This window comes from Ictidomys tridecemlineatus, chromosome 3, assembly GCF_052094955.1.
Source record: "Ictidomys tridecemlineatus isolate mIctTri1 chromosome 3, mIctTri1.hap1, whole genome shotgun sequence".
Taxonomy (NCBI): domain Eukaryota; kingdom Metazoa; phylum Chordata; class Mammalia; order Rodentia; family Sciuridae; genus Ictidomys; species Ictidomys tridecemlineatus.
The window spans coordinates 145586746-145614189 of record NC_135479.1 but is presented as its reverse complement, the minus strand read 5'-3'; the positions used below and the strand labels follow the sequence as shown (position 1 = coordinate 145614189).

Below are 27444 nucleotides of genomic sequence, written 5' to 3'. Positions count from 1 at the left end.
TAGTAACAAAAATATGACTGATACAGCTCGCTAATCATAATCAACTGACCTTAAAATAGGGAGCATGTCCTGGGCTGTCCAAGGGGAAGGGGGACTGATGCAATCACAAAAATCTTTAAAACAAAAGAGGAAATCAGGGAAGGACTCAAATCACAGTTGCTGGCTTTTTATTTTTATTTTTTATTTTTGGTACTGGGGATTGAACTCAGGGGCACTGGGCCACTGAGCCACATCCCTAGCCCTATTTTGTATTTTATTTAGAGACAGGGTCTCATTGAGTTGCTTAACACCTCACTAAATTTCTGAGGCTGGCTTTGAACCTGCAATCCTCCTTCCTCCACCTCCAGAGCTAATGGGATAGGGTGTGCGCATATGGGCATGCTACTGTCTAGGGGTGCTGGGTTAATTGTTTCTGCTCAGCAAAAAAGATAGCAAGCAAGAAGTAGGTTTATTGCAAAAGCAAAAGAGATATAGAAATAGACTTCTCTGAACAGGAAGGGCCAGAGCTGGGAATTCAGTGGGGGAGTATATGGCCTCTGAAATTTCTTCCTTTCCTTATCACCTCTCTGTCCACGTGCTCCTCACTATTATTGATTGATGCCCCCTCTATCCATGCGTCTGTTTGTCTGTTTTAGTTTTTCTATTGTGGATCCCCACTTAGGAGCAAAAGTATAAATAAAAATATCTGTCTGATTGGGTCCGCTGCTTGTATCCACAGGCACTTTCTTCAAGTAGGAAGTTGACCTCATCAGAAGACCCTCTCCAGCTCTTTTTGGCTCTGCCCCCAACCTCCTTACTCACCATCTTGCCCTGATTGCCTAATCTCTTCTTTTCTTTTCTTTTCTTTTATTTATTTATTTATTTATTGGTTGTTCACAACAGTACAAAGCTCTTGACATATCATTTTTCATACATTAGATTGAAGTGGGTTATGAAATCCCAATTTTACCCCAAATGGAGATTGCAGAATCACGTCGGTTACACATCCACAATTTTACGTAATGCCCTTTTAGTAATTGTTGTATTCTGCTAACTTTCCTATCCCCTACTATCCCCCCTCCCCTTCCCTCACATCTTCTCTCTCTACCCCATCTACTATAATTCATTTCTCTCCTTGTTTATTTTCCCATTCCCCTCACAACCTCTTGTATGTAATTTTGTATAGCAATGAGGGTCTCCCTTCATTTCCATGCAATTTCCCTTTTCTCTCCCTTTCCCTCCCATCTCATGTCTCTGTTTAAAGTTAATCTTTTCTTCCTGCTCTTCCTCCCTGCTCTGTTCATAGTTTCTCTCATTATATCAAAGAAGACATTGGTATTTGTTTTTTAGGGATTGGCTAGTTTCACTAAGCATAATCTGCTCTAGTGCCATCCATTTCCCTGCAAATTCCATGATTTTGTCATTTTTTAGTGCTGCGTAATATTCATGGTGTATAAATGCCACTTTTTTTTATCCATTCATCTATTGAAGGGCATCTGGGTTGGTTCCACAGTCTAGCTATTGAGAATTGTGCTGCTATGAACATTGATGTGGTAGTATCCCTGTAGCATGCTCTTTTAAGGTCTTCAGGGAATAGTCCGAGAAGGGCAATAGCAGGGTCAAATGGTGGTTCCATTCCCAGCTTTCCCAGGAATCTCCATACTGCTTTCCAAATTGGCCGCACCAATTTGCAGTCCCATCAGCAATGTACAAGTGTACCCTTTTCCCCATATCCTTGCCAGCACTTGTTGTTGTTTGACTTCATAATGGCTGCCAATCTTCTTGGAGTGAGATGGTATCTTAGGGTGGTTTTGATTTGCATTTCTCTGACTGCTAGAGATGGTGAGCATTTTTTCATGTACTTGTTGATTGATTGTATATCCTCCTCTGAGAAGTGTCTGTTCAGGTCCTTGGCCCATTTGTTGATTGGGTTATTTGTTATCTTATTGTCTAATTTTTTGAGTTTTTTGTATACTCTGGATATTAGGGCTCTATCTGAAGTGTGAGGAGTAAAAATTTGTTCCCATGATGTAGGCTCCCTATTTACCTCTCTTATTGTTTCTCTTGCTGAGAAAAAACTTTTTAGTTTAAGTAAGTCCCATTTGTTGATTCTTGTTATTAACTCTTGTGCAGTTTAGTTGGGTAATTTAGTGACTACCTGACCCATCACTTGGATCAGTCCATGCATTCCTAAGAGCATCCACACTGCCTTTGTGGAGGCACTGTGGAGACTTTAGAAGCCACGGTTCTGACCTACAACTTAAACTTTTATTTGGCAAAATAAACCTAAGGTTTGTAATGACGACACAGAAAATTTAATGTTGAATTATGTGATGGACTTCACTTTACCAAAGATTGTGAGTTGCCTCTCTGTTTTTCTATGTCTTTGTTAACAGACAGATGCATAGGTAGAGGGTAGTTTCTGAAAACCAGCTTCTAGACAAGTATATTGAGCCAATCACAAATTACATTTCATATTTTTTATTTATTTATTTTTATACAGGAATTGAATCCAGAGCCCCTCTACTGAGGTGCATCCCCAGTCCTTTAACTTTTCTTTTTTTTTTTTTTATGTCATCTGGCTAAATTGCTAAAGAGTCTTTCTAAGTTGCTGAGACTGGCCTCAAACTTCTGATCTTTATGCCTCAAGCCCCTGAGTCACTGGGATTACAGTTGTATGCCCTGGCTCATTTTATCTTTTAATATATGAGATAGAGAAACTGTTCAGTTCAAATTGTCTGTTTATCACTTTGCTAAGCTTGTACAAGTTGAGTAATCATTATGTAAAATGCTTAGAACCACAGTTTTTTTTTTAGAGTTGGGTGTTTTCAGATTTTTTTAATAGTTGCATATACATAATAAGGTATCTTAGAGATGGGGCCCAAATGTGATATATATATACATTTTGTATACATAGCCTGAAAATAATTTTATAAATTACTTTCAGTATGCCTGTATTTTGCCCATGATCTGTCACATGAGGTCAAGTGTGGATTTTCCACTGATGGTGTCATGTCAGCACCCAAAGTTTTAAACTTCGTTATTGGTTTTGATGCTAGGGTAAATTTTAGACTTTGGTGAATTTCAGATTTCTGACTTTCAGAAATGTTTTGTTCCTGACTGTTTCCAGCCATTAGAATGAGTAGTCTAAATCTAAATTTCCATTTCTTCACACATCTGCCCTCTAAAATAAACACTCTGCTGATACTGCTTCTATTCAGATCACAAATGACCTTCTTTTTGCTGAACTTCAGTGGTTCCATTTGTTTTTATTTTTGTTTTATTTTTTTCCCAGTGGTTACATTTGTTATCAGAAATGTTTTTTTTATTTGGCTGGACACTGTCAGCCATTCATTCTTATCTTCCTGAAACCCTCTCCTTGCTTGTTGTGGCACCTTTTATTTCCTTCCTGCCTCTGTCAGAGATCCTTCTCAATCATCTTTCTAGATGACTCTTCCTTTGACTATTTTTACTTTGTTGGCATTCTCCAGTCTTTATGCCTGATGCAGTCCAACTTCAACATGTAAGTTTCAGCTCAGACCTCTTTTCTTAGCTTCTGGCCTGAGTCCAGCCCTTTCCTTGACATGTTTACAGAATTATGGATGCCTCCCTTCCCAATATCTAGTCATTTCCATGGCCATAATGATGTAACATCAGTTTAACAGTTTGGCAAACAACCGCTACCTTCATCTCCCCACTATTATTGCTAGTACCACCTTAAAATTATGCCATAGTCCCTGTCTTGGACTCCATGCCTGCAGGTGCCCCACTGTGGCTTTTCTTTAGGCTCATCATTCTTTGAGGGGTGAGGAGTTTATAAGACCAAGGAGATACACCTGCCCTGTTCACCTCCTTCTAGTCTGTGCTAGCCGTTACACAAGACCCCACAAATTCCTGCATTAGGCTGCTTTCCCAGACCAATTTTTCCAAGGGTAGACTGAATCCTTAGTGTGTATGTCTAGGCCCTAGGGGTAGCTAAGGGACAGATGTTTGAAAGGGAACAGCTGGAGCTTAGGTAAAGCCTGGACCCATAGCTACATACACATACATGCAAAGCCCTTGATGTTATAGACCAGAGCTAGAGGTTGAAGAGAAGGACATGCAGGGACCTGCATTTGTATTCTTTGTCTAGGCCCCACAAGCATTAGGGCAGGCCGAATTATTGCCTTATTTTTCCTTATGTTCCTGATATAGGCTGATAGGTCATTCTTCACCTATTTTTAGAGATTTTTAAAAAATGTTTACTTTTTTTTAGTTGAAGTTGGACACAATATCTTTATTTTTAGTGGTGCTGAGGATCGAACCCAGGGCCTCGCATGTGCTAGGCGCTCTACTGCTGAGCCACAATTCCAGCCCCTACTTTTAGGGATTCTTAAAAGCAAGGACTTTGGCTTTTAATTTTTCTATATCCATATACCTATCACAGTACCTACCCAACACAAAGACAATACTTAATACATGTTTGTTGAGAGAGTAAGTAATAAATGCAGTTTATATTAAAATTTTATTATTTCATTTCCTTTGTTGTCATTTTAAAGAGTTTTTGGTAGCCAGGCACAGTAGTACAAACCTGTAATATCAGCTGTTCAGGAGGCTAAAGCAGGAGGATCAGATCAAGCCAGGCCAGACTATGAAAATTCATGAGACTCTGTCACAAAAGGGCTGGGATGTAGCTCAGAGGTGTAGAGCATTTTCCTAGCATGTACAAGTTCCAGGGGTTGTAAAAAGAAAGTTTATAGTAATATCTAATATCTAGATGACTTTATTTTATTATGCCTTAAGGTCAGCATTTTTCTAGAAAAACATCTCTAAATTTGCATTGCCATTAAATGGAAAATGTAGATTTTATATATTAAACAATTTTATTTTAAATATATTTTTACAAATTTATTTTATAAAATGGGATAATTTAATGGCAAGGAATAACAAATAGTATCTGACATATATGCAAATCTTGATATTACAAATGAATGTACCATTACAGTTACTAGAACAACAGTGCTTTTGGTCAGTTATATCTGTAACTGCCAAGTCCTAAGATGCTCTGTGGTATAGGTCTAAGGAATAGCACTATGTTTTGGAAAACTTCAAGATGCTGGGAAGAGTGGAACTCAATTTACCTACCAGGTTTTTCATTAATTTAGTGGGTAACCCCAAGATCCCATGGACCTCTGTTCAACTGAGCTCATTTATGAAGAGTACATGTGTATATGATTACTTTTAATGCAAAATGCATATAATTATTTAATAATAGAAACTTTTAAACACCAAGTCAACTTGTTTTACTTCCTGAGATGACCCTTTACTCTGCTAATTCATGTGCTCTAGGTTAGCTTCCTGAGTTTGTAGTTCATAGACCTCTAAACTTAAAACCCATCTGCAGTGACACTAGTGCTCTACCTTCTGTGGACATTACATTAGCATATGTGTCATGTTGTGAGATATTCTGATCTGAGAATGAGTAAACTGGTCTTACTTGGTCCTTAAGTTGTCTCACATGCACACATTCTATGACTTGTGTTTGATGCTTAGTCTATTCATGATTGTACTGAGAGATAACAAAGAGTTAAGTCTGCATAGTAGTTGGAGTTTTACACCTTAACTCTGATAATTCATACTACCTTTGTTTTTTGTTGTTTATTTTTTAATAAGTTATACTCTATATATGAATACCTTTAATTTGTTTATATATATTTATTTATTTATTTTGTGGTGTTGAGAATTAAACAGTGCCTCACATGTGCTAGGTGAGCACTCTACCAGTGAGTCACAACCTCAGCCCCTGTTTGTTGTTTTTGATAGATTATTTCTTCCATGTTCTCCTTTACCCTTGACAGTTTTAGGCATAATAAACTTTACTCATTCTAACCCTTCTTCTAGATGAGTCTTTCAAGAACACCCTATTAAAAGTATTAAATAGAAAAGAAGTTGCCTTTATGAGCCATCATGCTCTGATTGTCGTGCCATCATAAGTCATGGCTAGGACCACTTAAGACTTTGCTTCAAGAATATTTCAAATGATGAATTGTGGTGGGGTATCATGAGATCCACTGGCTTTTGGAGGAACTATTTGATTTCAGAAACAGTTTAAAATCATTTCTATCATCTAGAAAATTGTTCTCTTTACATGAGAAGATTTTAAAATCTCTCCCATTTTCTTAATTTAATAACATTAATGATACTTGGAGATATTTTACTTTCACATAATTTTCCAACATGTATGATGATATGGGCAGATCTAAGTGACATATTTTACTTCTCACTCATTTCTACATTAGGGCCCTACCTCTCCCCATAAGTTTGTGATTTCTTTCTGCATTCATAAAATGTTTTTTCTAAGTGACTTAAGCTGCCAATTAAAAAAATATATATGAGACTCACACGCTGCTTAAAAAGCTGAACAATAGCTGGGCATGGTGACAGTAATCTCGGTGTCATAAAAATGTCAGCTATATTGTCTCTTCCCTTTCCTCTAACTCCATGGCAAAAGAGTTTGACCATATTCCATTCCTTGTCTAGACTTTTTTTTTTTTTTTTTAATTTGAGACTTCTTTTTTCCTTCAAGTCTTCTCTTGAATGTGAAGGTGTATGTTACGGGTAGCAGGAGCAATGGGGCAAAGGGTTTGGTCAGCAAGGCATAAGAGTGTTAAGTAGACTATTGAGAAAAGATGAACAAAAGAACAAATGGAAGGAAAACAAGAAAGTACTCGTCACTAAAATCAGAATCAGAGTATTAGGACTGAAAGTATGTATGCATATGTTCAATCCAACACAAAGATTTGTCTTACCAGGTGCTCAAGAAATACATGTGGAATTTAAATTCATCTCTTGATTTTATGGGAGAAGACATGGAATTCCACCAAAGTTATATATTTCCTAGAGTCATTTACTAGCTGGTTATAGAACTCAGCTGGAACCCAGGTCCTCTGATCCTCAACCAATTTCTTTGCTATAAGAAGATACTACATTGACTTTTTCCCCCCAGTACCTAGAAAAGGGTAGGTATGAAGTGTTGAGCTCAGTTGTGTCCAGTGGCACTTATTATGTCTATTAACAAGTGGCAAGCTAGTAGATAGAGCACATATTTTGGAGTCTGACCTGAGTCTAAATTTTAGTTGTGTCTGTTGGTACTTGGGCAAGTTTCTTAATCTTTCCAAGCGTAAGCTTTTATGTTTCAATAGAAGGGGAAAACAATTGACATTATTGTTTTCACATTATTGTTATGACAATCAAATGAGCCAAGGCTATAGTAAGTATTTAGTTTTGTATGAGGCATAAATCAGGGGATTCAGTAAATATTTGTGAAATAAATAAATGGCAACTATTACTGTATTTGATCTCTCTTGTGGAGGATTAACAAAACTTTTAAGTAATGTCAGCTTACCTTTTGGTGCGTTTTATGCTTTACAGAGATCTGTTTTTATTGCCATAGTGAAATTGCTATTTGGCTAATTTCTTCCTGTCTTGGTAAATTCCTGCTTCATATACCTCACATTGTCTTAATTGTTTTAAATTCCAGATTAATCCATGGAGGACAGATGTTAAATGGATTGGCAGGTCCAACTGTAATGAATGCTGCACCATTCCTCTCCACAACCTGGTTTTCTGCGGATGAACGGGCCACTGCCACAGCGATTGCTTCCATGCTCAGTTATCTGGGTGGGGCATGTGCATTTTTAGTTGGACCTCTTGTTGTTCCAGCTCCCAATGGGACTTCACCTCTTCTTACTGCAGAGAGCAGCAGGGCTCATATTAAAGACAGCATTGAGACTGTGTTGTATGCAGGTAATTTGAAGTCTTTTCCTGATAATACTTTAGTCTATTCTTTGTATACCAGATCACCTCAAATGAAATAGTTAGAAGGACTGACATATGCTAATGCACATAATGTGCTTTCATTGTTTTATAATATGGAGATGCCTATTTAAAACCTACAGCCTTCCCGGGAAGTTACTAAATTTAACATATATTCTTGATACACAGTAGATCTTTCTTAATTTTACTCTTTACATTTGTTTACAGTGAAGTATTACATAACACATATTCTAATGTCTTTTCTAAATATCATACCCAGTTTGTAAAACTACACATCATGGTTGACTACAAACATTTGTCAAGCATGATTGGTAGCTTGCAATTTTCCCATTGTTTGTCCTGTTCTCAATCATATTAACCTTGATTGCCTGTAGTTTGTTTGCTTGTTTCTTTTCAAACAGATGTCACTGTGTTACCCAGGCTGGACTCAAGCCATCTTCCCACCTCACCTTGCTAAGATCTAGAACCTAGGCATGCATTGCCATGACCTAGATTTCTAGATTATTCTTTTCTCTCTCTCTCTCTCTCTCTCTCTCTCTCTCTCTCTCTCTCTCTCTCTCTCTCTCTCGTCTATTAATTAGGGATATTGACTTTCCCAAAACATTCTCTTTGGACCTTTTTGTTTCTGAAGTTGAGTCCCAGGCCACCCTGTTACAGTACCCTATAGATTTTCTTAAATCTGTTCTATTTTCTAGCTGTTTATTTTTTGCATAAAGAATACTTCTTATAAGAGTTTGCTATATAACAATCACTGTGCTAAGCAGTAGGAATTGTTGAAATCAATGAGGAGACAATTATAATACAAATAAAGCTATACAGAGATAGGAAGACTAATTTGCCTGGATTTGGAGAGAAGTTGAAGAGTCAAAGAAGGCTTCACCAAGATGTAATAATTCAGAAAAATTAGGAATTTTATAGGAGTTCACTGACTAGTCAGGTAGGCCAGGGTATTCTATACAGGGAGAATGGCACTGCAAAGTCAGAGAAGGTATGCGAGAGCTCAGCATGTCCAGGGCACTACATATAATTTAATATAGCTGTAGTGGTGTGAATTTGTGTTTGAGTATTGGTAGCAAGTGATAGGAAATGAAGTTAGAAAGACAAAGGAACAGATTATGCCAAGCTTTGTCTTAACTTGTATATGCACTTATGAATTTAAAAAACATTTTGAGCTCCTGTGTATTTGTCATTGTGCTAGGCACTGAGGTGGATATGGTTCCTGGTCCAACAGACCTTTTGATATCCTAAAGAATACAGAGAGGCAAATAAACAGTTGTAGAACAGAATGCTGGGCATTAGTTGCTCTAACAGCTTGAAGGAGATGTGCCTAGCTCACATTTTGGTTGTGAAGTAGTTTCCTAGAGATGCAGCATCCAAGGTTTCCCAGGGATGAGACTTAACCAAATAGAGTGAGCAGAAGGAAGAATAAAATAGAACCATGAAGAAGAAGCCCAATGAAGTGACAGAACCTGGTACATTCAAGCTACTGAAAGCCCAGAATGGCTTAGATCTGGTGAGAATAGTGATAGGAGAAACTAGAGAGGGAAGCCAGGACATGAGACCTCAAGCAGGAGTAAAGAAAAGGTTTGAAGTTCACTATGGTGTAGGCAAAGACCACACTCTGAAGTTTACATCAGATTTACATTTCAAAATCTGGTATTTCTTCTGAAGAATAAAACTGAAAGTAGGGGTAGTGGCAGTATAGAAAGTATTTAACCCTTGTTGTCTACAGACTCCTTTTGAAGAAAAAAACTGAAAATGTAAAACTACATACATACACAAGGAAACCTAAAAACAGAAAACATAAGTTTTAAAACTTCATGTTAGTAATATTATTCATTTCATTGAAAACCTAAGCCATGATTGTATCTTTTAAATATCTGAGTTTTAGACACCATTAGGTGTGTATTAATGCCCTGCATTTACCTGGTTCAGGGCTCCCATGCAGTCAGGAGGAAGCCCTTGCTCACAGCTTCCAGTCACTTCCTCAGTGCTTTCACACCTTTTCAGTCTCCCAGTCTGCCTTTCTGAAATATTGCCCCATGAATCTTCAGTATGTTAAAAATACTTTTGCTAGAATTGCTGCCTCAAATAGTTAGAGACTCTTAAATTATTCTAGGTAAGAGCACATAAGAAAATTAAGCTACAGACAGATCTCTTAGGAATATAGACACAAAGATCTTAGACAAAATACTAGCAAACCAAATCCATCAGCTTATAAAAAGTATGGTATACCATGATCAAGTAGGATTCATCCCAGAAATACAAGATTGACTTAACATTCAAAACTCAATTAATATTGTTATATATCATATCAATAGAATACAGGGGGAAATGTGCTCATATGAAGAGATAAAGAAAAAGCTTTTACAGATCCAGTGTCCTTTCAAAATAAAACAATCAAACTAGGAATAGACAGGCATTCCCTCAACCTAATAAAAAATATACAAAAACACAAATGCAGTATATTTAATTGTCAGATACTGAAAGCAGACCCCTAAGATCAGAAACAATACAAGCATGTCCACTCTTAGCACCTCTGTTTATCATTGTGTTGGAGGTTCTAACCAATATCACTGGGCAAGAAAAAAGAAATTTAAATGTAACCAGATTGGAAAGAAAGGAGGGGGAAAAAAGGAAATTTTTGAAAAATACATGATTTTAATTATAGAAAAATTATCTAGAATTCACTACCAAACTGTTAGATCTAAAAGATGAGTTCAGCAAGATTTTACAAGATTAATGTGTAAAATCGATTGATTGTACATTAGCAATGATCAACCCAAACATGAAATTAGAAAAATAATTTATAATACTATCAATAATATAATATATTTAGGAGTAAATTTAACAAATCTATAGCATACTCTAAAGACTACAAAACAGCATTGAAAGAAATTAAAGGCCTTCAAAATAGAAAGTCATCCCATGTTCATGGGTTGGAAAGCTTAATACTGAAAAAATATTCTCAAATTTATCTACAAACTTGGTGCACCCCTATTAAAATCCCAGCTGCCTTTGTTGCAGAAATTGATGGAAATGCAAGGGACTAGGAATAGCCAAAACAATCTTGAAAAAGGTGTTGGACAACTCATGTTTCTCAATTTTAAAACTGAGACAGGAGGATCGAGAATTCAAAGCCAGCCTCAGCAACTTAATGATCCCCCAAGCAACTCAACAAGACTGTGTCTCTAAAAAAATTTTTTTTAAAAGTCTGGGGACACTGGGGAAGAATAGTATTACCTTAGATTAGGTAAGAGCACATAAGAAGGGTTAAGGAGGGGATGTGGGGGTAGGAAAGACTGTAGAATGAAACAAACATATTACTGTATGTACATGTGTGACTATATGACCAATGATTCTGCAACATGTACACTCAGAAAAATGAGAAATTTTGTCCCATCTATGTATGATAAATCAAAGTGCATAAATGCATTCTGTCATGTATAACTAATTAAAACAAATTTTAAAATTAAAAAAAAAAATAAAAATCTATGACTCATTTTTCCATTTAAAAATAAGAAAGGGCTGGGAATGTAGCTAAGTGGTTAAGTGCCCCTGGGTTCAATCCCTGGTACAAAAATAAATAAATAAATAAATAAATAAATAAATAAATAAATGCCTAATTCAAGTACAAAACTAATCAAGACAGCATGGTATTGACAATTATAAAAAGTATAGTACTGATTCATGCTCCAACATGGATGACCCTTGAAAACATGCTGATTGAAAGATGCCACTCACAAAAGACTGGATATTCTGTGATCACTTAAATGAAATATCCTAATACTCAAGTCCGTAAAGACTAAAAATAGGTTAGTGATTGTCTAGAGCTGGGAGATTTGGAATTAATGGGTTATAGGGTTTCTTTAGGAGATGATCAAAACATTCTAAAATTGAGCTGGGCATAGTGGCACATGCCTATAATCCCAGTGGCTCGGGAGGCTGTTGCAGGAGAATTGAGTTTAAAGCCAGTCTCAGCAAAAGGGAGGTGCTAAGCAACTCAGTAAGACCCTGTCTCTAAATAAAATACAAATTAGGAGCTGGGGATGTGGCTCAGTGGTCAGGTGCCCCTGAGTTCAATCCCAGATACCTGCCCTCCCCCAAATTCTAAAATTATAATGGTTGCACTGTTATATAAATGTACTAAAAACCATTGGACTGTGTACTTTAATGTGTGAATCGTATTTTATATGAATTATATCCCATGAAATTGTTTACAAAAATGTCTATATAAAGATGGTCAATGAGGCTGGGGTTGTGGCTCAATGGTGGAGTGCTTGCCTACATGTGTGAGGCACTGGGTTCAATCCTCAGCACCATATTAAAAAAATAAATAAAATGAAGGTATTGTGTCCATATACAACTAAAAACATATTTAAAAAAAGAAAGATGGTCAAAGAATATGAATGAGGATATCACAGAAGAACAAATACAAATAACTAATAAGTATATTCAAGATGCTCAGTGTTACTAATAATTAAAAGAAAGAACTGTAAATAACTCATTAACTTCTTGTTGCTCTTTAGATTGACAAAGAATAAAGAGATTGAGAATTCCAAAACAATTTGGTAACAATCTTGTCTTTCAGAATTAGGAATCTATAAATTTACAATTGAATTAACTAAAATGATATATGGTTAAGTGTCTTATAGAATTATTGTCCCTTTTCCTAAGAAAATATCCCTAGAAATAGAATTATCCAACAGAAAAGACCCCTAGAAACCACTAAGTCAACTCCCTTTACTGGGATTCACTTGTGTTACTAGTCAGTTAATGGCACGGATGAGTCTGTCATCTAAGTTTCCAGCATTTTTATTAATGCTGTGCTTTTCTACATAAAATTGGGCATAGGTAACAAAATCTGTGCTGTGGAGGGAAGAATTGAGAGTCCTAAGAACTTTCCCTTTTGTAATGAGGCCAAACTAGTATGGTTTGACTGTTCATTTTACTTCTGATTAATATTTAGCTAGACTTATTAAAATACTCATTAAATATTTTTATTTAGCTAAGCTTGTCCTTTAATTTGCTGCCTCTTGGTTTCTTTTTTTCTTTTAATATTTTTAGGTATAGATGGACACATACCTTTATTTTGTTTATTTAATTTTTTTATGTAGTGCTGGGGATCGAATCCAGTGCCTCATGCATAGAGCAAGTGCTCTATCACTAAGCCACAACCCCAGCCCCTGGTTTCTTATTTTTGGATGCTTTCTTGTCTTGTTCAATTTTCCTGTACTGTCTATAAATTGGATCTGTCCTACATATGGATCAGAAATCCTATCCTTGATCAAACAAATGTTCTATTTTTGCCAAATTTCTTTCATATTCTTTCTTTCTGAGTACCATACTTACAGAAAACCATCTTAGACCTCTTTTATAGTAAGATGTTGTTGGTTTGAATGAGATTTCTTTGTAGAGTAACAGTTGTGTATTCCCTTGATCTTTTTGACTATGTGCTGTGTCGTTGGACTACCATGCTTCTTTATTTATAGCCTGACTTCTTACCTGTGACCTGCTGAACTTTGTATCTGTACATATCTGTCTTTCCCACTAGACTGAGCTATCTTGGCTAGGTGCTATGTTTTGCCTATCTTTATATATCTAGGACTTATTTGATGCTCAGTAAATATTCATTAAATAAATAAATACTTGAAGTATTCAACTTTTCGTGTCACTGGTTAACACTTTACTAATTTTTTTTCTTTCAGAATTTGGAGTTGTCTGCTTAATATTCTCTGCAACACTAGCTTATTTCCCACCCCGGCCTCCTCTTCCTCCCAGTGTTGCTGCAGCTAGCCAGAGGCTAAGTTATCGACGCAGCTTTTGTAGGCTATTAAGGTAAATATACTTGTGGTCATTGGGTGGTAGTGACTGGCATCTCAATATAATTCCATTTTTTTAAAAGTTAATTTGAGATAGTAATTTTCAGCAACCATTAATCAGTTTATAATTAATAAAATACTCATTAAATATTTTTATTTCCTATGAGAAATCTATCTTGAAAAATCACCCAAAACAAAACCTCTCTAATTTTTGCCTATCTACATAATACCTATAGTGTTATTTATTTACTGTGTTTAAAATCAAATTTTTTTTTTAAGTAATTTTCTTTTATAAAGAAACTTATACTGGGGGCTGGGGATATAGCTCACATGGTAGAATGTTTGCCTTGCATGGCAAGGCCCTGGGTTCATCCCCTGCACCACCAAAAAAAAAGAAAAAAAGAATCTTATACAGTAGTGTCCATGAAAGTATGGGTTTATGTATTTATTATATTTTTCTAATATGGAGATTATTTTATTCATTATGTATTCATCAATGCAAAATGAATAAAATAAACAATATTATTCCTTTATTACCTAAAGTCTTCTCATGTGCCACCAGTAGGATCACACTTTAAGAAACTTATTAATGTATTTTTTTAATTTTATTGGCATAACTTAAATGTAGTTAGGTAAATTCTACCCTTGAAAGCTCAAATGATTTGATTCTTAAAAGCTAAATTTGATTCTTGGGAGGCATAGAACATCACCATTGATTATGATTTGTAGTTGCACTTTTGAACTTACTTTCAGAACATCAGCAGCTCTCTCTGGTTGGTTCTTTCTTTTCTTGTCTTCTTTCCCCTCAGATGGTAAATTCCTCTATAATACTACTATCCAATATAGGAATATAGGAATATAATTTGACTCACAATGAGAATATGAATATAATTTGAATCACATATGTAATCTTTAATTTTTCTAGTAGTCTCCTTTTAAAAAGATAAATAGAGATAAATAAAGATAATGTGTAGCATATTGTACTCAATCCACTATATCTAAAACATCATTTTAACATGTAATCAATATTAATGATTGAGATATTTGACATTCTCATATTCACACAATACTCTAATATCCAGTGTGTATTTTTCCCTTACAGCACATTTCAATTTGGACACTAAATTTTTATTGGAGTATTTGATATATATTTGGATGTCATTAAATTTACAATTGAAAAGTATTCATTGAACAGATTTTCCCATTTTGCACTAAAATGAAAATAAGTAATTACATTTTAAAATTTGAATTAACACAACTTTGATATTATAGAATAGTCTCAAATTCTATAGACAGTTGTTTAGAGCTTAATTGAAGATCTGTCACTTCTGTAGGATATAGTTTTTTCCTCATAATTTTTAACAAAATTTCCATAGCTTAAATAACATTTTCATCTCTCCATTGAGAAATGGTTTTCTTTTTGTATAAAAATCCAAACCATTTTATAGCTTACCAAAATTATAAGCTCAAATCCGTTAAAAATTTGTTTTAGAATGTTTGTTGGACATTTAATTCTGATTTCCAGCAACTAATTTTCTTAATACTTTTTTGACTGTTGAAAAGAAACTTCTTATGCATTTGCTGAGAATGTCTCTCTTTTTGTGTTTTTATTAGTGCATTATAATTATACATAATACTAGGGCTCATTGTGACATATTAATATGTAACATAATTTGCTCCATATCCTTCCCTTGTACCTATCCCTTTTCCTACCCTCTTCCCTCTCCCAACCCTCTTTCTCTACACTACTAATCTACCTTTCATTTATTTTTTAAATTGATGCATTATAATTATACATAAAAATAGGGTTCATTGAGCTATATTCATACATGCATGCACATAGCATAATTTGGTTGTTCTATATCTAACATAGATAGATATAGATACACACATGCACACACATATAAAATGGCTCTTAATATTGTCCACTTAAGTAACTTAAATATTTTTTCTCACATCAGACATTTCATTTTGTTCTGCTTCAGCAAATTGCAATTGTCATTCATGGTGAAATTTTCAACATGGCTTTTTCCATTCTAGTCTCATATTTTCTTTCTATGTGAAATATTCAATTGAGCAAATTATAAAGTTATATTAGTGTGTATGAAAAAATAATTGGAACTGAATCAGTTCATTAATACCAGGGAGATTGGAACTGAATAAGTTCATTGACACCAGGGAGATCAGTGGTGTGTAATGACACTAGAAAACTCAGGTGCCAATGTGCTCATTCTGCCTTATGTATTGCAGCTGGTAAAGTGAAACATATTTCTACTACAAAATGCAGTTTGGGGGGCTGGTAATGTAGCTCAGTGGCAGAGCACTTGTCTAGTGTTACAAAGCCCTGAATTTGCCAACACCACAAAAAAAAAAAAAAATTTAAAAAAAGATTTTTTAGTGGAAAAATACATTTTAATCCCTGTTTTATAACTTAGACTTAAATTAGGCAAGATGAGATCAAATTTTAAAATTTCTCCTCAGTTACCCTAGCCACATTTCATTATTTTTCAAACTTTGGTTCATAGCTAAATGATTTGGTGAGTTGACCATTACTTTTTTTTAAACAAAGTGGAGTGGAACACAAGAAATAATTTTTTTTTCTTTTTAGAGGTATCAGGGATTAAGCTCAGGGGCACTTGACCACTGAGCCATGTCCCCAGCCCTTTTTTGTATTTGATTTTTAAACATGGTCTCACTGAGCTGCTTAGTGCCTTGTTTTACTGAGGCTGGTTTTGAACTCTCCATCCTCCTGCCTCAGCCTCCTGAGCTGCTGGGATTACAGGTGTACACTACCTCGCCCAGCACAGAATAGAAAATATTGTATCACATGTAGTAAGAATATTTTTTGTGAGACTTTTGTTTCTGTATATAATGGGTAAGTCACAAAGTAAAAATAAATTTCTTATTCTGGCATACACTAAGAAGCTTTGAAAACCATTTCTCTATACCACTTGATACATTGCCTTCAACATAATAGACAAAAGAAAAATGTTAGTTAAGTTGAATTATGGTCAGTAATATACATTTGTAAAATGAGATTTTAAAATGGTTATTAAGAAAAACACACTATTTAACTAAATTTTTTCCATGCAAAGCCAGCAGCAGAAGTTTGATACAGTAGATAAAGCTAGAGAGTTAGATGGTAGTCATATAATAGTAACTTTGAACTAATAATTTTGAACTATTCTGTGGGAAATAGGAGTCAATAAAGGCTTTTAAGCTTACTCAATTAGATACAAGATTTTTCTGACACAGAAGGAACAATAAATTATCCCTCTGACCACAGTATACCTGTGTTGGCTTCTAATTATCCAAGAATCAAGATCCTCATTCTGTGTTTGAACCTAAAGTATAATATCTTTCTGCTCCATAAAAAACCTTTTTCACCAATGCCTGACCTACCTTTCTCTCTTCCCATTTGGTCTGTAACTTCTCCATTGCTACCTCTGCATCCTCCAGAGGAGGTTTGTGTGCCTGCCTTGCCCCAGTTCCCTTATCTATAGTATTAATTTTTCATGAACTTTTCAAAGAACTTCCTGAATTAATCAAAATAACTGCCTCTCTAAATTTGACACATGACAGTAGAGTGTATTTTGACAAAAAGGAAAAACCATCAACAAGTATGCTCCATGTTTTTCACCACAATTATTTATTTAATGCCCATATGATTCCCTTCTCTTAATATGCTTTTAATCTGTATAACCTAATGTAATTATTCCTTTCCCTTTTTATGTTGGTGTCATGTTTGATGATAGTTGGGTTTTGCCTTTTAAACTTTAAGAGAAGAGCATTAAGTTGAACATGTTCTTTATTTCAGGGCACATAAACACATTTATTCATTTATTTTTCATTCACTCTTTTGTTTATATCTTCTACTCCCATCCCACTCCCTCTACCCAGGCCACCTCTCAAATGCCTTTATGTGCATCTCTTTTGTCTTTTTATATGCAATATATGTATTGTTTACTATGGATCTATGTTCAATTTATTTAAATAATGGCATATTTTATATATCATTCCATTTTAATTTTTTCATTAAGCATTATATGGATTTTTTTTACTTTCTATTTTGAAATGTATGATAATATACAAGGTAGAATAGCATAACCCCCATATGCCCATTAGCCAATGTCTGTTATCAAATTGTGCAGCAAATTTTGTTCTATCTCTGCCTACCCTCTTCCCCTCTTCTTTGGAACACATCATTTCATCCAGGTATATTTCAGTATGTACAATATATTTTAAAAATACAAGGATCCTTTTAGCATAAATATAGTGCCATTATCTTCCCTAAAAAATTTTTAATAATAATTGGCTAATACCAAATCAGTATTTAAATTTCCTATTATCTCATAAGTTTTGTTAACAGTTTGAGTCAAGATACAGAGTAGGTCCACATATTGCATTTGGTTCAAATGCCTTAAAATCTAAAGATTTCCTTTCCATTTCTCTCTCTCTCTTTTTTCATTATAACTTATTTGTTGAGGAGCTAGCTTTTTCACCCCCACAGTCTGGATTTTGTTGCTTGTCTCCTTGTGTATTTTAACATGTTCCTCTGTCCTTTGTGTTTCCTGTAAATTGTTAGCCAGACCTATCTTCTGATTCCGGTTTAGTTTTTGATCTTCATGTGGACTGTTAGCAGATGAGGCTCCCTTCTTCCATGAGGAGGTATATGAGTTCTGCATAGTGATATGAGCTCTCTATTTTGAAGATAGGTCCCCCCCCTGCTCTATTTGCATCAAGTACTGAGGCTCTTATTTCTGTGCGGGTGGTCGCAGCGCTGATGATTTCTGCAAAAATTCGCTGTATAGGGGTCCTCTCACACTGTTGATGTTGTATTCCGTCTAGGCTAGACCTTGTGGAGAAGCTGCCTGTCTGCTTTCTTGGTTTCATGCCACAAAGCAGTCAGTAACAGGACCTCCTCTATTCCGCCATCTTGGATCTCCCCTGTTACTTGTATTCTTGATTGTTGCCTTGCTGAATAGAGTAAGATGAAATCTCAGTGTAGTTTTGATTTGCATTTCTCTAATTGCTAGTGATATTGAACATTTTTTCATATACTTGGTGACCATTCGAATTTCTTCTATGAAGTGCCTGTTCAGTTCCTTTGCCTATGTATTGATTGGGTTATTTTATTTTTTTATTATTATTTTTTTTTTGGAGGAGTACTTTTTAGTTCTTTGTATATCCTGGAGATTAAAGCTCTATCAGAGGTGCAGATGGCGAAGATTTTCTTCCATTCTGTAGGCTCTCTCTTCACTCTCTTTATTGTTTCCTTTGCTGTGAAGAAGCTTTTTAGATTGATACCATCCCATTTGTTGATTCTTGATTTTCCTTCTTGTACTTTAGGAGTCTTGTTGAGGAAGTTGGTTCCTAAGCTAACATGATAAAGATTTGGCCTACATTTTCTTCTAGTAGGCGCAAGGTCTCTGGTCTAGGTCTTTGATCCTCAGTGGCCTTAATTAAATTAAAGGTGGCTCCCCGCTACACACACACACACACACACACACTCACACACACACACACGGACCTCCCACCCTACAGAGATTCCTGGCCTTTCTGGTTTATTCCTAGATACTTTATATATATATATATATATATATATATATATATATTTTTAAAAAAGCTATTGAATGGTATCTAATTTTCATTACATTTTTACATTATATTTAAAGTTCACGTTAAATTTTTTACTCTGAGGTAATTATAGATTTCCATGCAGTGTAGGAAATAATAGAGAAAGGTAGCATGTACTGTTCACCCAGTTTCCCCCAGTGATAACATCCTGCAAAAGTAGAGTATCACAGACAGAACACTGACATTGATACAGAAAGGTTCCGTCCTGCAAGGATCCCCCCTGTTGTCCTTTTACAGCCACACTTACTCCTCTCCCACTTGACTCCTCAATTCCTAGAAAGTACTACTCTGTTCTCTGTGACTACAACTTTGTTATTTCAAGAAGCTTATATAAGTAATATTTGGTACATAAAAGTTTGGCCTTTTTTACTCGATGTAATTTTCTGGAGAGTAATCCAGGTTATTGGCTACATCACTAGTTCATTGCTTTCTATTGCTGAGCAGTATTCCATGGTATGGTTGTACCAGTTTACTTAACCATTTACTTGCTGAGTGATATCTGGGTTATTTCTACATTTTGGCTTTTACTTAAAAGTTTCTATAAACCTTTGTATACAGGTTTTGTGTGAATGTAAGTTTTAATTTTCTGGGATAAATATGCAGCAGTGCATTTGCTGGATTGTAAGGTAGTAGTAGTAGTTTGGGATTGTTGTTGTTGTTTGGGTTTTTTTTTTTTCTCCTACATTTATCAGTGTGGTTTTACCAATTTTTATTACCATGAGCAGTGCAAGTCATCCACTCTTTGTGCATCCTTGCCAGATTTTTGTGTTATCACTATGTTTTTATTTTAGTCCTTTTGATAGGTGTGTAGAGATATAATTCTGTGGAGGATACTTAGCAGTATCTAGTAAAGCTACAAATATACAAATGCTTTGACCTGGCAGTTGCATATTGGAATTGATCCTACGGGTGCACTAGCACAGATGTGAAATGACTTTATAAGATCAAAAGAGTAAAAGTTCATATGTATGGTTACATAAATTTATGATAAATCCACATCGTGGATACCATGCAGCTCTAAGAATGAACAAGGTATTTATGTACTGTTTATAGAAAGAGTTTTAAGAACTCTTCATTTTAAAAAAGCAAGGTTCAGGAGCTAGGGATTTAGCTCATGGTCGAGCATATTGCACAAGGTCCCCAGCCCTGAAAAAAATAGCAAAGTTCAGCAAATGTAGATTGGAAGGAAAATATACATATATTTGCATTGGACAGTTACCCACAAGATTGACAACATTGGTAATTATAAAAAGAGGAAAATAGAAGTAAAAGGGATATTTCCCCCCATATTTTTATAACTTTCAATTTTGAGCTACTTGAATTACATTGCCTATTTAAATATTTTCAACAGAAAACTTTAATAATAATAAAACAAAAATGAAATCTACTATCTAAAAATTTTCAAACTAGAAAATTGTACATTTCTTTTACTTTTCTTTTACAGCAATTTGAGATTTTTGATGATTGCTTTAGCATATGCTATCCCACTTGGTGTATTTGCTGGCTGGTCTGGAGTTCTGGATTTAATTTTAACGCCAGTGCATGTCAGCCAAGTAAGTAATTTATTTTTTTATATGTAATAGGTACTTTAGTTCATTTAATTTATAAATACTGATTACATGTTCTTAGTTTCAGCTTGAAAGACTGAGTAAAATGTTGTCCTAAATCACTGTTGCAAAATCAAGATTCTTGTGAACAACAGTTTAAAACTTGATTTTGATAACAGCCATGAATTTTACATTTTTGGATGAAATTAATGATGTAATAAACAGAAATCTTTGTTGACCTCTTCATTTATCCTTGCTTTATACTTCATAGAGGAGAATATTCGTAAAGAAAATTATGGGGCTGGGGTTGTAGCTCAGGGGTAGACTGCTTGCCTAGCACTTGTGGGGCACTGGGTTCAATCATTAGCACCAGATGAAAATATAAATAAATTCATAAATTTATGTATTGTGTATTGGAATGTGTGTGTGTGTGTGTGTGTGTGTGTGTGTGTGTGTGTTGCTAGGGATTGAATCACTTTCTGTGTTCCATGATTTTTGACTGAGTGCTAAATATAGCATATGAAAAGGTGTAAAAGAACTTAACCTTCAAGATGATGTTATTTTCTTCCAGAGAGAATTTGTGAGGTATTTTTTTCTGACACAGATCACCTTAATCTAGTTTCAGGGATTGAGATCATTTAAGGCAAGGCTTTGGTCCCTCAGAGTGATCTTTTTCCAGTGCCTCTTACTCTTTGAAAATGGTTCTTCAGAGTGCCTGGTTGAAGTCTGTCATTGTTACAAGGCTACCTTACCTCAAGCAGGCCCCAAATTCATATTTTTTTTTAGGTCAATGAGGCTTATAATAATTTTTCACTCCCTCAGCCTCATTTTCTTCTTTTTTAAAAATTTTTTAAAATTTAATTTGTTATATATGTCAATAGAATGCATTACAATTCATATTACACATGTAGTGCACAATTTTTCATGTCTCTGGTTGTACACAAAGTAGAGTCACATCCTTCATATCTTCATACATGTACTTAGGGTAATAATGACCATTGCATTCTACCATCTTTCCTACCCCTGTGCCCCCTCCCTTCCCCTCCCTCCCCCTTTCCCCTTTGCCCTATCTAGAGTTCTTAGCCACATTTTCTGGAATCAGGAGACACCTCTAAATGGAAATTGTCTCCAAATACTAGGCATGTCTTTCTGGCTTTCCTTCCCATCCTAGATCATGTTTTCATAATTCTGGATTACCCTGTGGAATCTCTCTTCAGGTAGATTTTCCACCATATTTTTTAGTTCTCAGCCAGAATACTAATTCAAGTCACTACTGTACTTTTGTTAGTCCATCCAGGCCTTAGACTGGGTAATTTATAACAAGAAAAACTTATTTCTCCCTGATCTGGAAGCTGGGAAGTCCACAATCAAGGCACCCGCAGATTTGGTATATGAAGAGAGATGGCCCTCTGCCTCAAGCTGGAGCCTTCTTACTGTGTTCTCACATGGCAGAAGGGTCAAGGCATTACCCTTTGACCTCTTTTATAAAGGGCACTAATTCTGTCCATGGAGGAAGAGTTCTCAGGACTTGATCATCTTCTAAAGCCCACCTCTTAATATTAAGACATTGATGACATTGGAAGTAAGTTCTAACGCATGAATTTTAGGACACCAACGTTCAGAACGTAGTGGTATTTTTACCATAAAAGAAATGCTTTCTCTTTGTTTTCTAACCTGTTTTTCTGGACAGCAGATATTCCAAGCATGCTCAGTTCCGTTAAGGAAAAGTATAGTACCTGTTTAAATGGTGCTAATTTTGCATGTCTATGCTTTGTATTGTAAACCCTAGGAAGCCCTTTCAAGAATCTTTTGCTATACAAACACTGCCAGATACAGAGACCTTGAATTAAAGGTATTAAGGCAAAATTTGAATTAAAGCAAAGAAAAATTTTAATTATAAAATAGAATTTTATTAACCAGGATATCATGAAGAAAGGAGGCAAAATGCACAAACTGGCCTGAAAGGCCAAGCAGCAGAACCACCAGCTCACAGAGGTTCTTAGCCAGGCACAAGACCCCACTCACCTAAAGGACAAGTGGGAATGTCTGTAGGGGCCTAATAGCATTAAGTAAACCTTAGACAATGGATATTAAATGCCCTAACATGAGAGGGGTAGTCCTGCAGAGCCAAGAGTCCTCCTGCCCCAAATGCCAGTAGTATAAAAAATTCATGGTAATATAAGTTTCAGGATGTCATCTTTCTCCAAAGCATTGTTTGTTTCTGGTGGCAAACACTGTGAAAAAACCTCTGTGAAGCTCTCGTATTCCTTAGAGTAGACTAAGCTGCTGTTCTCCCCATATTTTGAGACTTCATGAGAAGTTTCTCTTTCACATAGAATCTAGGACAGCATGCACAATGATCTATGAACATTGGCCAAAGTTGGGACAATTCTTTTCCTAGTGCTGATATAGAGACTTATATATTGCTTCTGTCCCCCAGGACCTTGTCATTATATGCATGTGTGCTTCTGGGTGACCACATTCAGACTGTAGTAGTGGGAAGGGAAAGAAAGCATGGAGGAAACATATAGCTGTCTTCAGGTTCTATTCTAACCTGTAGGTGGCATACCCCGCTTCTGCTCACTTCCATCAATGAGAACTTAGTCACATGGTCACATGTACCAGACAGGAGTGGACACACATAATTTAGCCAAGTACCCAGATAGAAGAAGATAACATTTGAAAGATAGCTGGCAAACCCTGATACCAGTATATGATTCAAAGTAATAAAAGATAAAAATTAGTTTGGACAACTCTCAAGTGCCAGGTCAAGTTTGAACTTTGTCCTGTATCCAGAAGGACAGCTGGGGTAACTATCCTGGCAGTAGTGGGCAAAATAAATTGTGAAGACCATTTCAGAAGTTTTTACAGGAATATGGAAATGAGAAACAAGATACTAAGCAAGTATGTTGGCCCTGGGAAGGGAAAAGAGAAGAAACAAATGCAACAATGTTAAGAGACACAAACAGCAACTAACATGTATTGAACACTTTACATTTACTAACTGATCTGACTCTTAATAAGTGTATGTGGAGAGAGAGTGTGTGTGTGTATGTGTGTGTGTGTTTGTCCTCATTCTACTAGTATGGAAATTGAGTATGTCTATTGAGTATGTCTAAATAGAGTATGTCTGGGGGCAGAAGGCAAGTCATAATAGGAGTTACAGTTATATTTTATCTAAAGAAATTACAAAGTCAGCATACTATAGCAATACATATATACTTGTGGTTTTGGCAATGACCAAGTTATGGAGCCACAATGGAGTTTTGCTCAGCCATAAAGAATGAAATTGTATAATTTACAAGAAAATGGATGGAACTTGAGGGCATTATGTTAAATAAAATAAGCCAGACTTAGAAAGTCGAGGGGTCATATGTCTTTTTTCTTATGTGGAATTTAGAGAAAAGAAAGGAAAAAAGCAAAGGATCAAGGATCTCATGAAATTAGAAGGGAGACCAGTAGAGTAGGAGAGGGTGTTCTGGTCAGCTTTTGCATCACTCTTACCGACATACCTGACAAGAGCAGTGAAGAGGAGGAAAAGGTTTATTTTGGCTCACAGTTTCAGAGGTTTAATCCATGTTAGGCTGACTCTACAGCTGTAGGCCCAAGGTGAGGCAGAACATCATGGTGGAAAGGTGTGAAGGAGGAAAGCAGCTCAGGATGGCAACCAAGAAGCAGAGGGAGAGCTCCATTCACCAGGGACAAAATATAAACACCAAAGTCACACTCCCAATGACCTACTTACTCCAGCCACACCTTACCTGCCAATAGCTACTGCCCACTTAATCCATCAGTGGATTAATACACCGATTAGGTTGTACCTCTCATAATCTAACCATTTTACCCCTGAAAATTCTTACATTGTCTCACACATGAGATTTTGGGGGACACCTCAACTAACCAAATAACAGAAGAGGGTAAGGGGGAGGGAAAGAAGGGAGGAGAAAGGGAGATACTAGGAAATGAAATTATTTATCCCACTAATATGCATAATTGTCATTCACCAATTTAAATTACTTTTTAAAAGAGTTAAAGTACATGAGTGATGAGGAAATGTAGCAGGATTTGTAGATTGCCCTGAAAGAGTGTGGCCATAAAGAATATCGTAGAGAAGCATCATTGGGCAATAACAACAGTTGACATTTATTGAGTACTTCCTGTGTGCTGGCCATTGACCTTAGTCCTGTATACTCATTATCTCACTGCATCCATTTTATAAGTAAGAAGACATAATTTGCCCAGAATGACAAAACTAGTAAATGGCAGGAATGGAAAATGTTTAGTCAAGGGAAGAATATTCTTTACACTTGAACCCAACTCAGCTTCTCTTTCTCTATCCACTCTCTTGCTCAGCCACATATTTCTCCCTCCCTCCCTCCTTCTCTTTCAGTACATTTTTAGATATTGCCAAACATTTTAGCCCCTAATTATTTCCTAATAGTTTCATGTATGCTGGTGATATTTAAACTTTTTTTTTTTAACTCAGTGATCATTTCCTCTCCTTTTCCCATTGTCTTAAGCATTCCTAGTACAATGAAGAACATAATGGAAAATATATTTAATGACATTGATTACTTGGTTGCTTTAAACATTCCAATAAAAAATTAATCAAGGACATGCTTACATTAGTTTGTGTTAATCAGCTACATGTGAATCCTTTCATTTTGTCCATTTTCTTAAATGATATTTCCCAGATCTGTTGCCAATTGTCTGTTAACACATTGTTCATAAAGGTTTTCTTTTTCATTTTCTAAATTGCAACATGAAAGTCTTGCCTTAAATGTGTCTGCTGCTTGATTAACAGGTAGATGCTGGCTGGATTGGATTTTGGTCCATAGTTGGAGGCTGTGTTGTTGGAATAGCTATGGCAAGGTAAGAATATTTTATATCAAATGTGAGTGGACAGAAGAGCAGGAAAGCCCAAAGAGAAATAGGCTCTCCTAAAGAAACATTAAAACTCAGGAGAAAGTAGAACTGGCAAAGGTTGGAAAAGGGCACTTGTTTAGGCTATAAGAAATTCACTTGAATGAATAGAATTTACTACTACAGGAATCCTTCTCAGGTGTAGTTCTTCCTAAAATGTTTTTTGCAGATCAGAAATGTATTTCCAGGGTAATTAAGCTGTCTCTCTCCATATTGTTAGAGAGAAACATCTCCATGAAACCCAAAGAAAGGTAAATCAATAGTTAACAAGAATAAGAAAGAATCAAATAATTTATAAGAGCATCTCTAGAACATTTCATAAGAAGGCAATCTCCCAGTAGCAGATAGGTGTTTCTGGTTTTTTATGGCAGGTATGTCCCTATGGGATTTTTGATGAAAAATGTTCATGTAGGTTTCCAGTTTCATCAAACTCCTTTTGATCTTAACCTATTATGACAACACATTTTTAGAATGAATCAGAAGAAGGAAAAGTGTCTGTTTCATTTATTCTAAAAAAGAAAAGAATGGAAATGTCACTCTTAGGTTGCTACCTATAAAACTACTCTTGGTGTTTCCAAAGAGAGAGTATTCCTTCAACTCCCAAGTCATTTAAAAATTAGACAATCAAATTTGCCAGGAAGAAGAGAATCTAATTACATATTTGGGATAATCAAATAAAATGTGTAAATCACCTCAGTAACTAAATACTTAAACATAATTGACACAGATAATATATCTAGACCTTACAGTTTGCATAGTGTTTCTGGGATAATGAAAGAATAAATTGATACCATAACTCCTAAATTTTCTTTATTTGAGGTTTGTATAAGCTAGGAAATTATAAGAATAAAATCTAAAGGCTAAAGAAACAGGATAGAAAGTATTATTTTTAGGAAATCACTGCTAATAAAAAACATTGGCCTGCACATTTTGACAAGAGTCATACCTAATTTTTCTAATTAAATCTCTAAGTAGATTATAGTGAATTTTCATTAATCAAATCCTATTCTGAGCACCAAATATGTCAAAGAGGGAATAAGAAATGACATCTCACATGCTTCTCTTTATTTTCTTTCTACAACTCTTTAATTTTTAACAGCAGATAGATTCATTTAGGGGGTTAAATTATAATGAAGACATTTTGCTTTTTTAATTTGTTGAAATGGAAGTTCTAAAAAGTGCTTCTCTTATTCTGGGTTCAGAAATCAAATTTTAGTAATTTACAATGCCTAAAATTAATTTTTGAAATTATTTTCAGAAGACCGGGGCTGTGGCTCAGTGGTAGAGTGCTTGCTTAGTACATGTGAGGCTGGGTTCAATCTTTAGCACCCCATAAAAATAAAAAATGAACAAATAAAATAAAGTTTGCTATCCATCTATAACTAAAAATATTATTTTCAGAACCCCATTTTTCAAGGATTCCCTAGAATGGAATTTCCTTACAGACATGAGTGCTTTGGGTAGTTTTTTGTAATTATGTTGCTAAAGACCACTAATAAAGGTATCATTTGGTCCATATATTCTTCATGGTGGTATCAGCCATTTGAAAGGACAGTGCCCTCAAAAAACAGACCCAGCTGGGGCTGTAGCTCAATGGCAGAGCACTTGCCTAGCACGTGTGAGGCACTAATTTGATCCTCAGCACCACATAAAAAAATAAGTTAATAAACAAAGATGTTGTGTGTCCTTCTACAACTAAAAAAAAAAAATATTTTAAAAAA

At 35.4% G+C, this 27444-nt stretch overlaps 1 protein-coding gene across 1 annotated transcript in view; it reads left to right on the top strand.

Annotated features, from left to right (window-relative positions):
- The window catches only part of Slc49a4 (solute carrier family 49 member 4), a 104260-nt gene that overhangs the window by 38126 nt on the left and 38690 nt on the right, over positions 1-27444 (top strand). Inside the window, exons 3-6 of the mRNA XM_078044123.1 lie at positions 7499-7764; positions 13503-13632; positions 20698-20806; positions 25605-25672. Coding sequence (XP_077900249.1) covers positions 7499-7764; positions 13503-13632; positions 20698-20806; positions 25605-25672 — 573 coding nt within the window. The remainder of the gene's footprint in view (positions 1-7498; positions 7765-13502; positions 13633-20697; positions 20807-25604; positions 25673-27444) is intronic.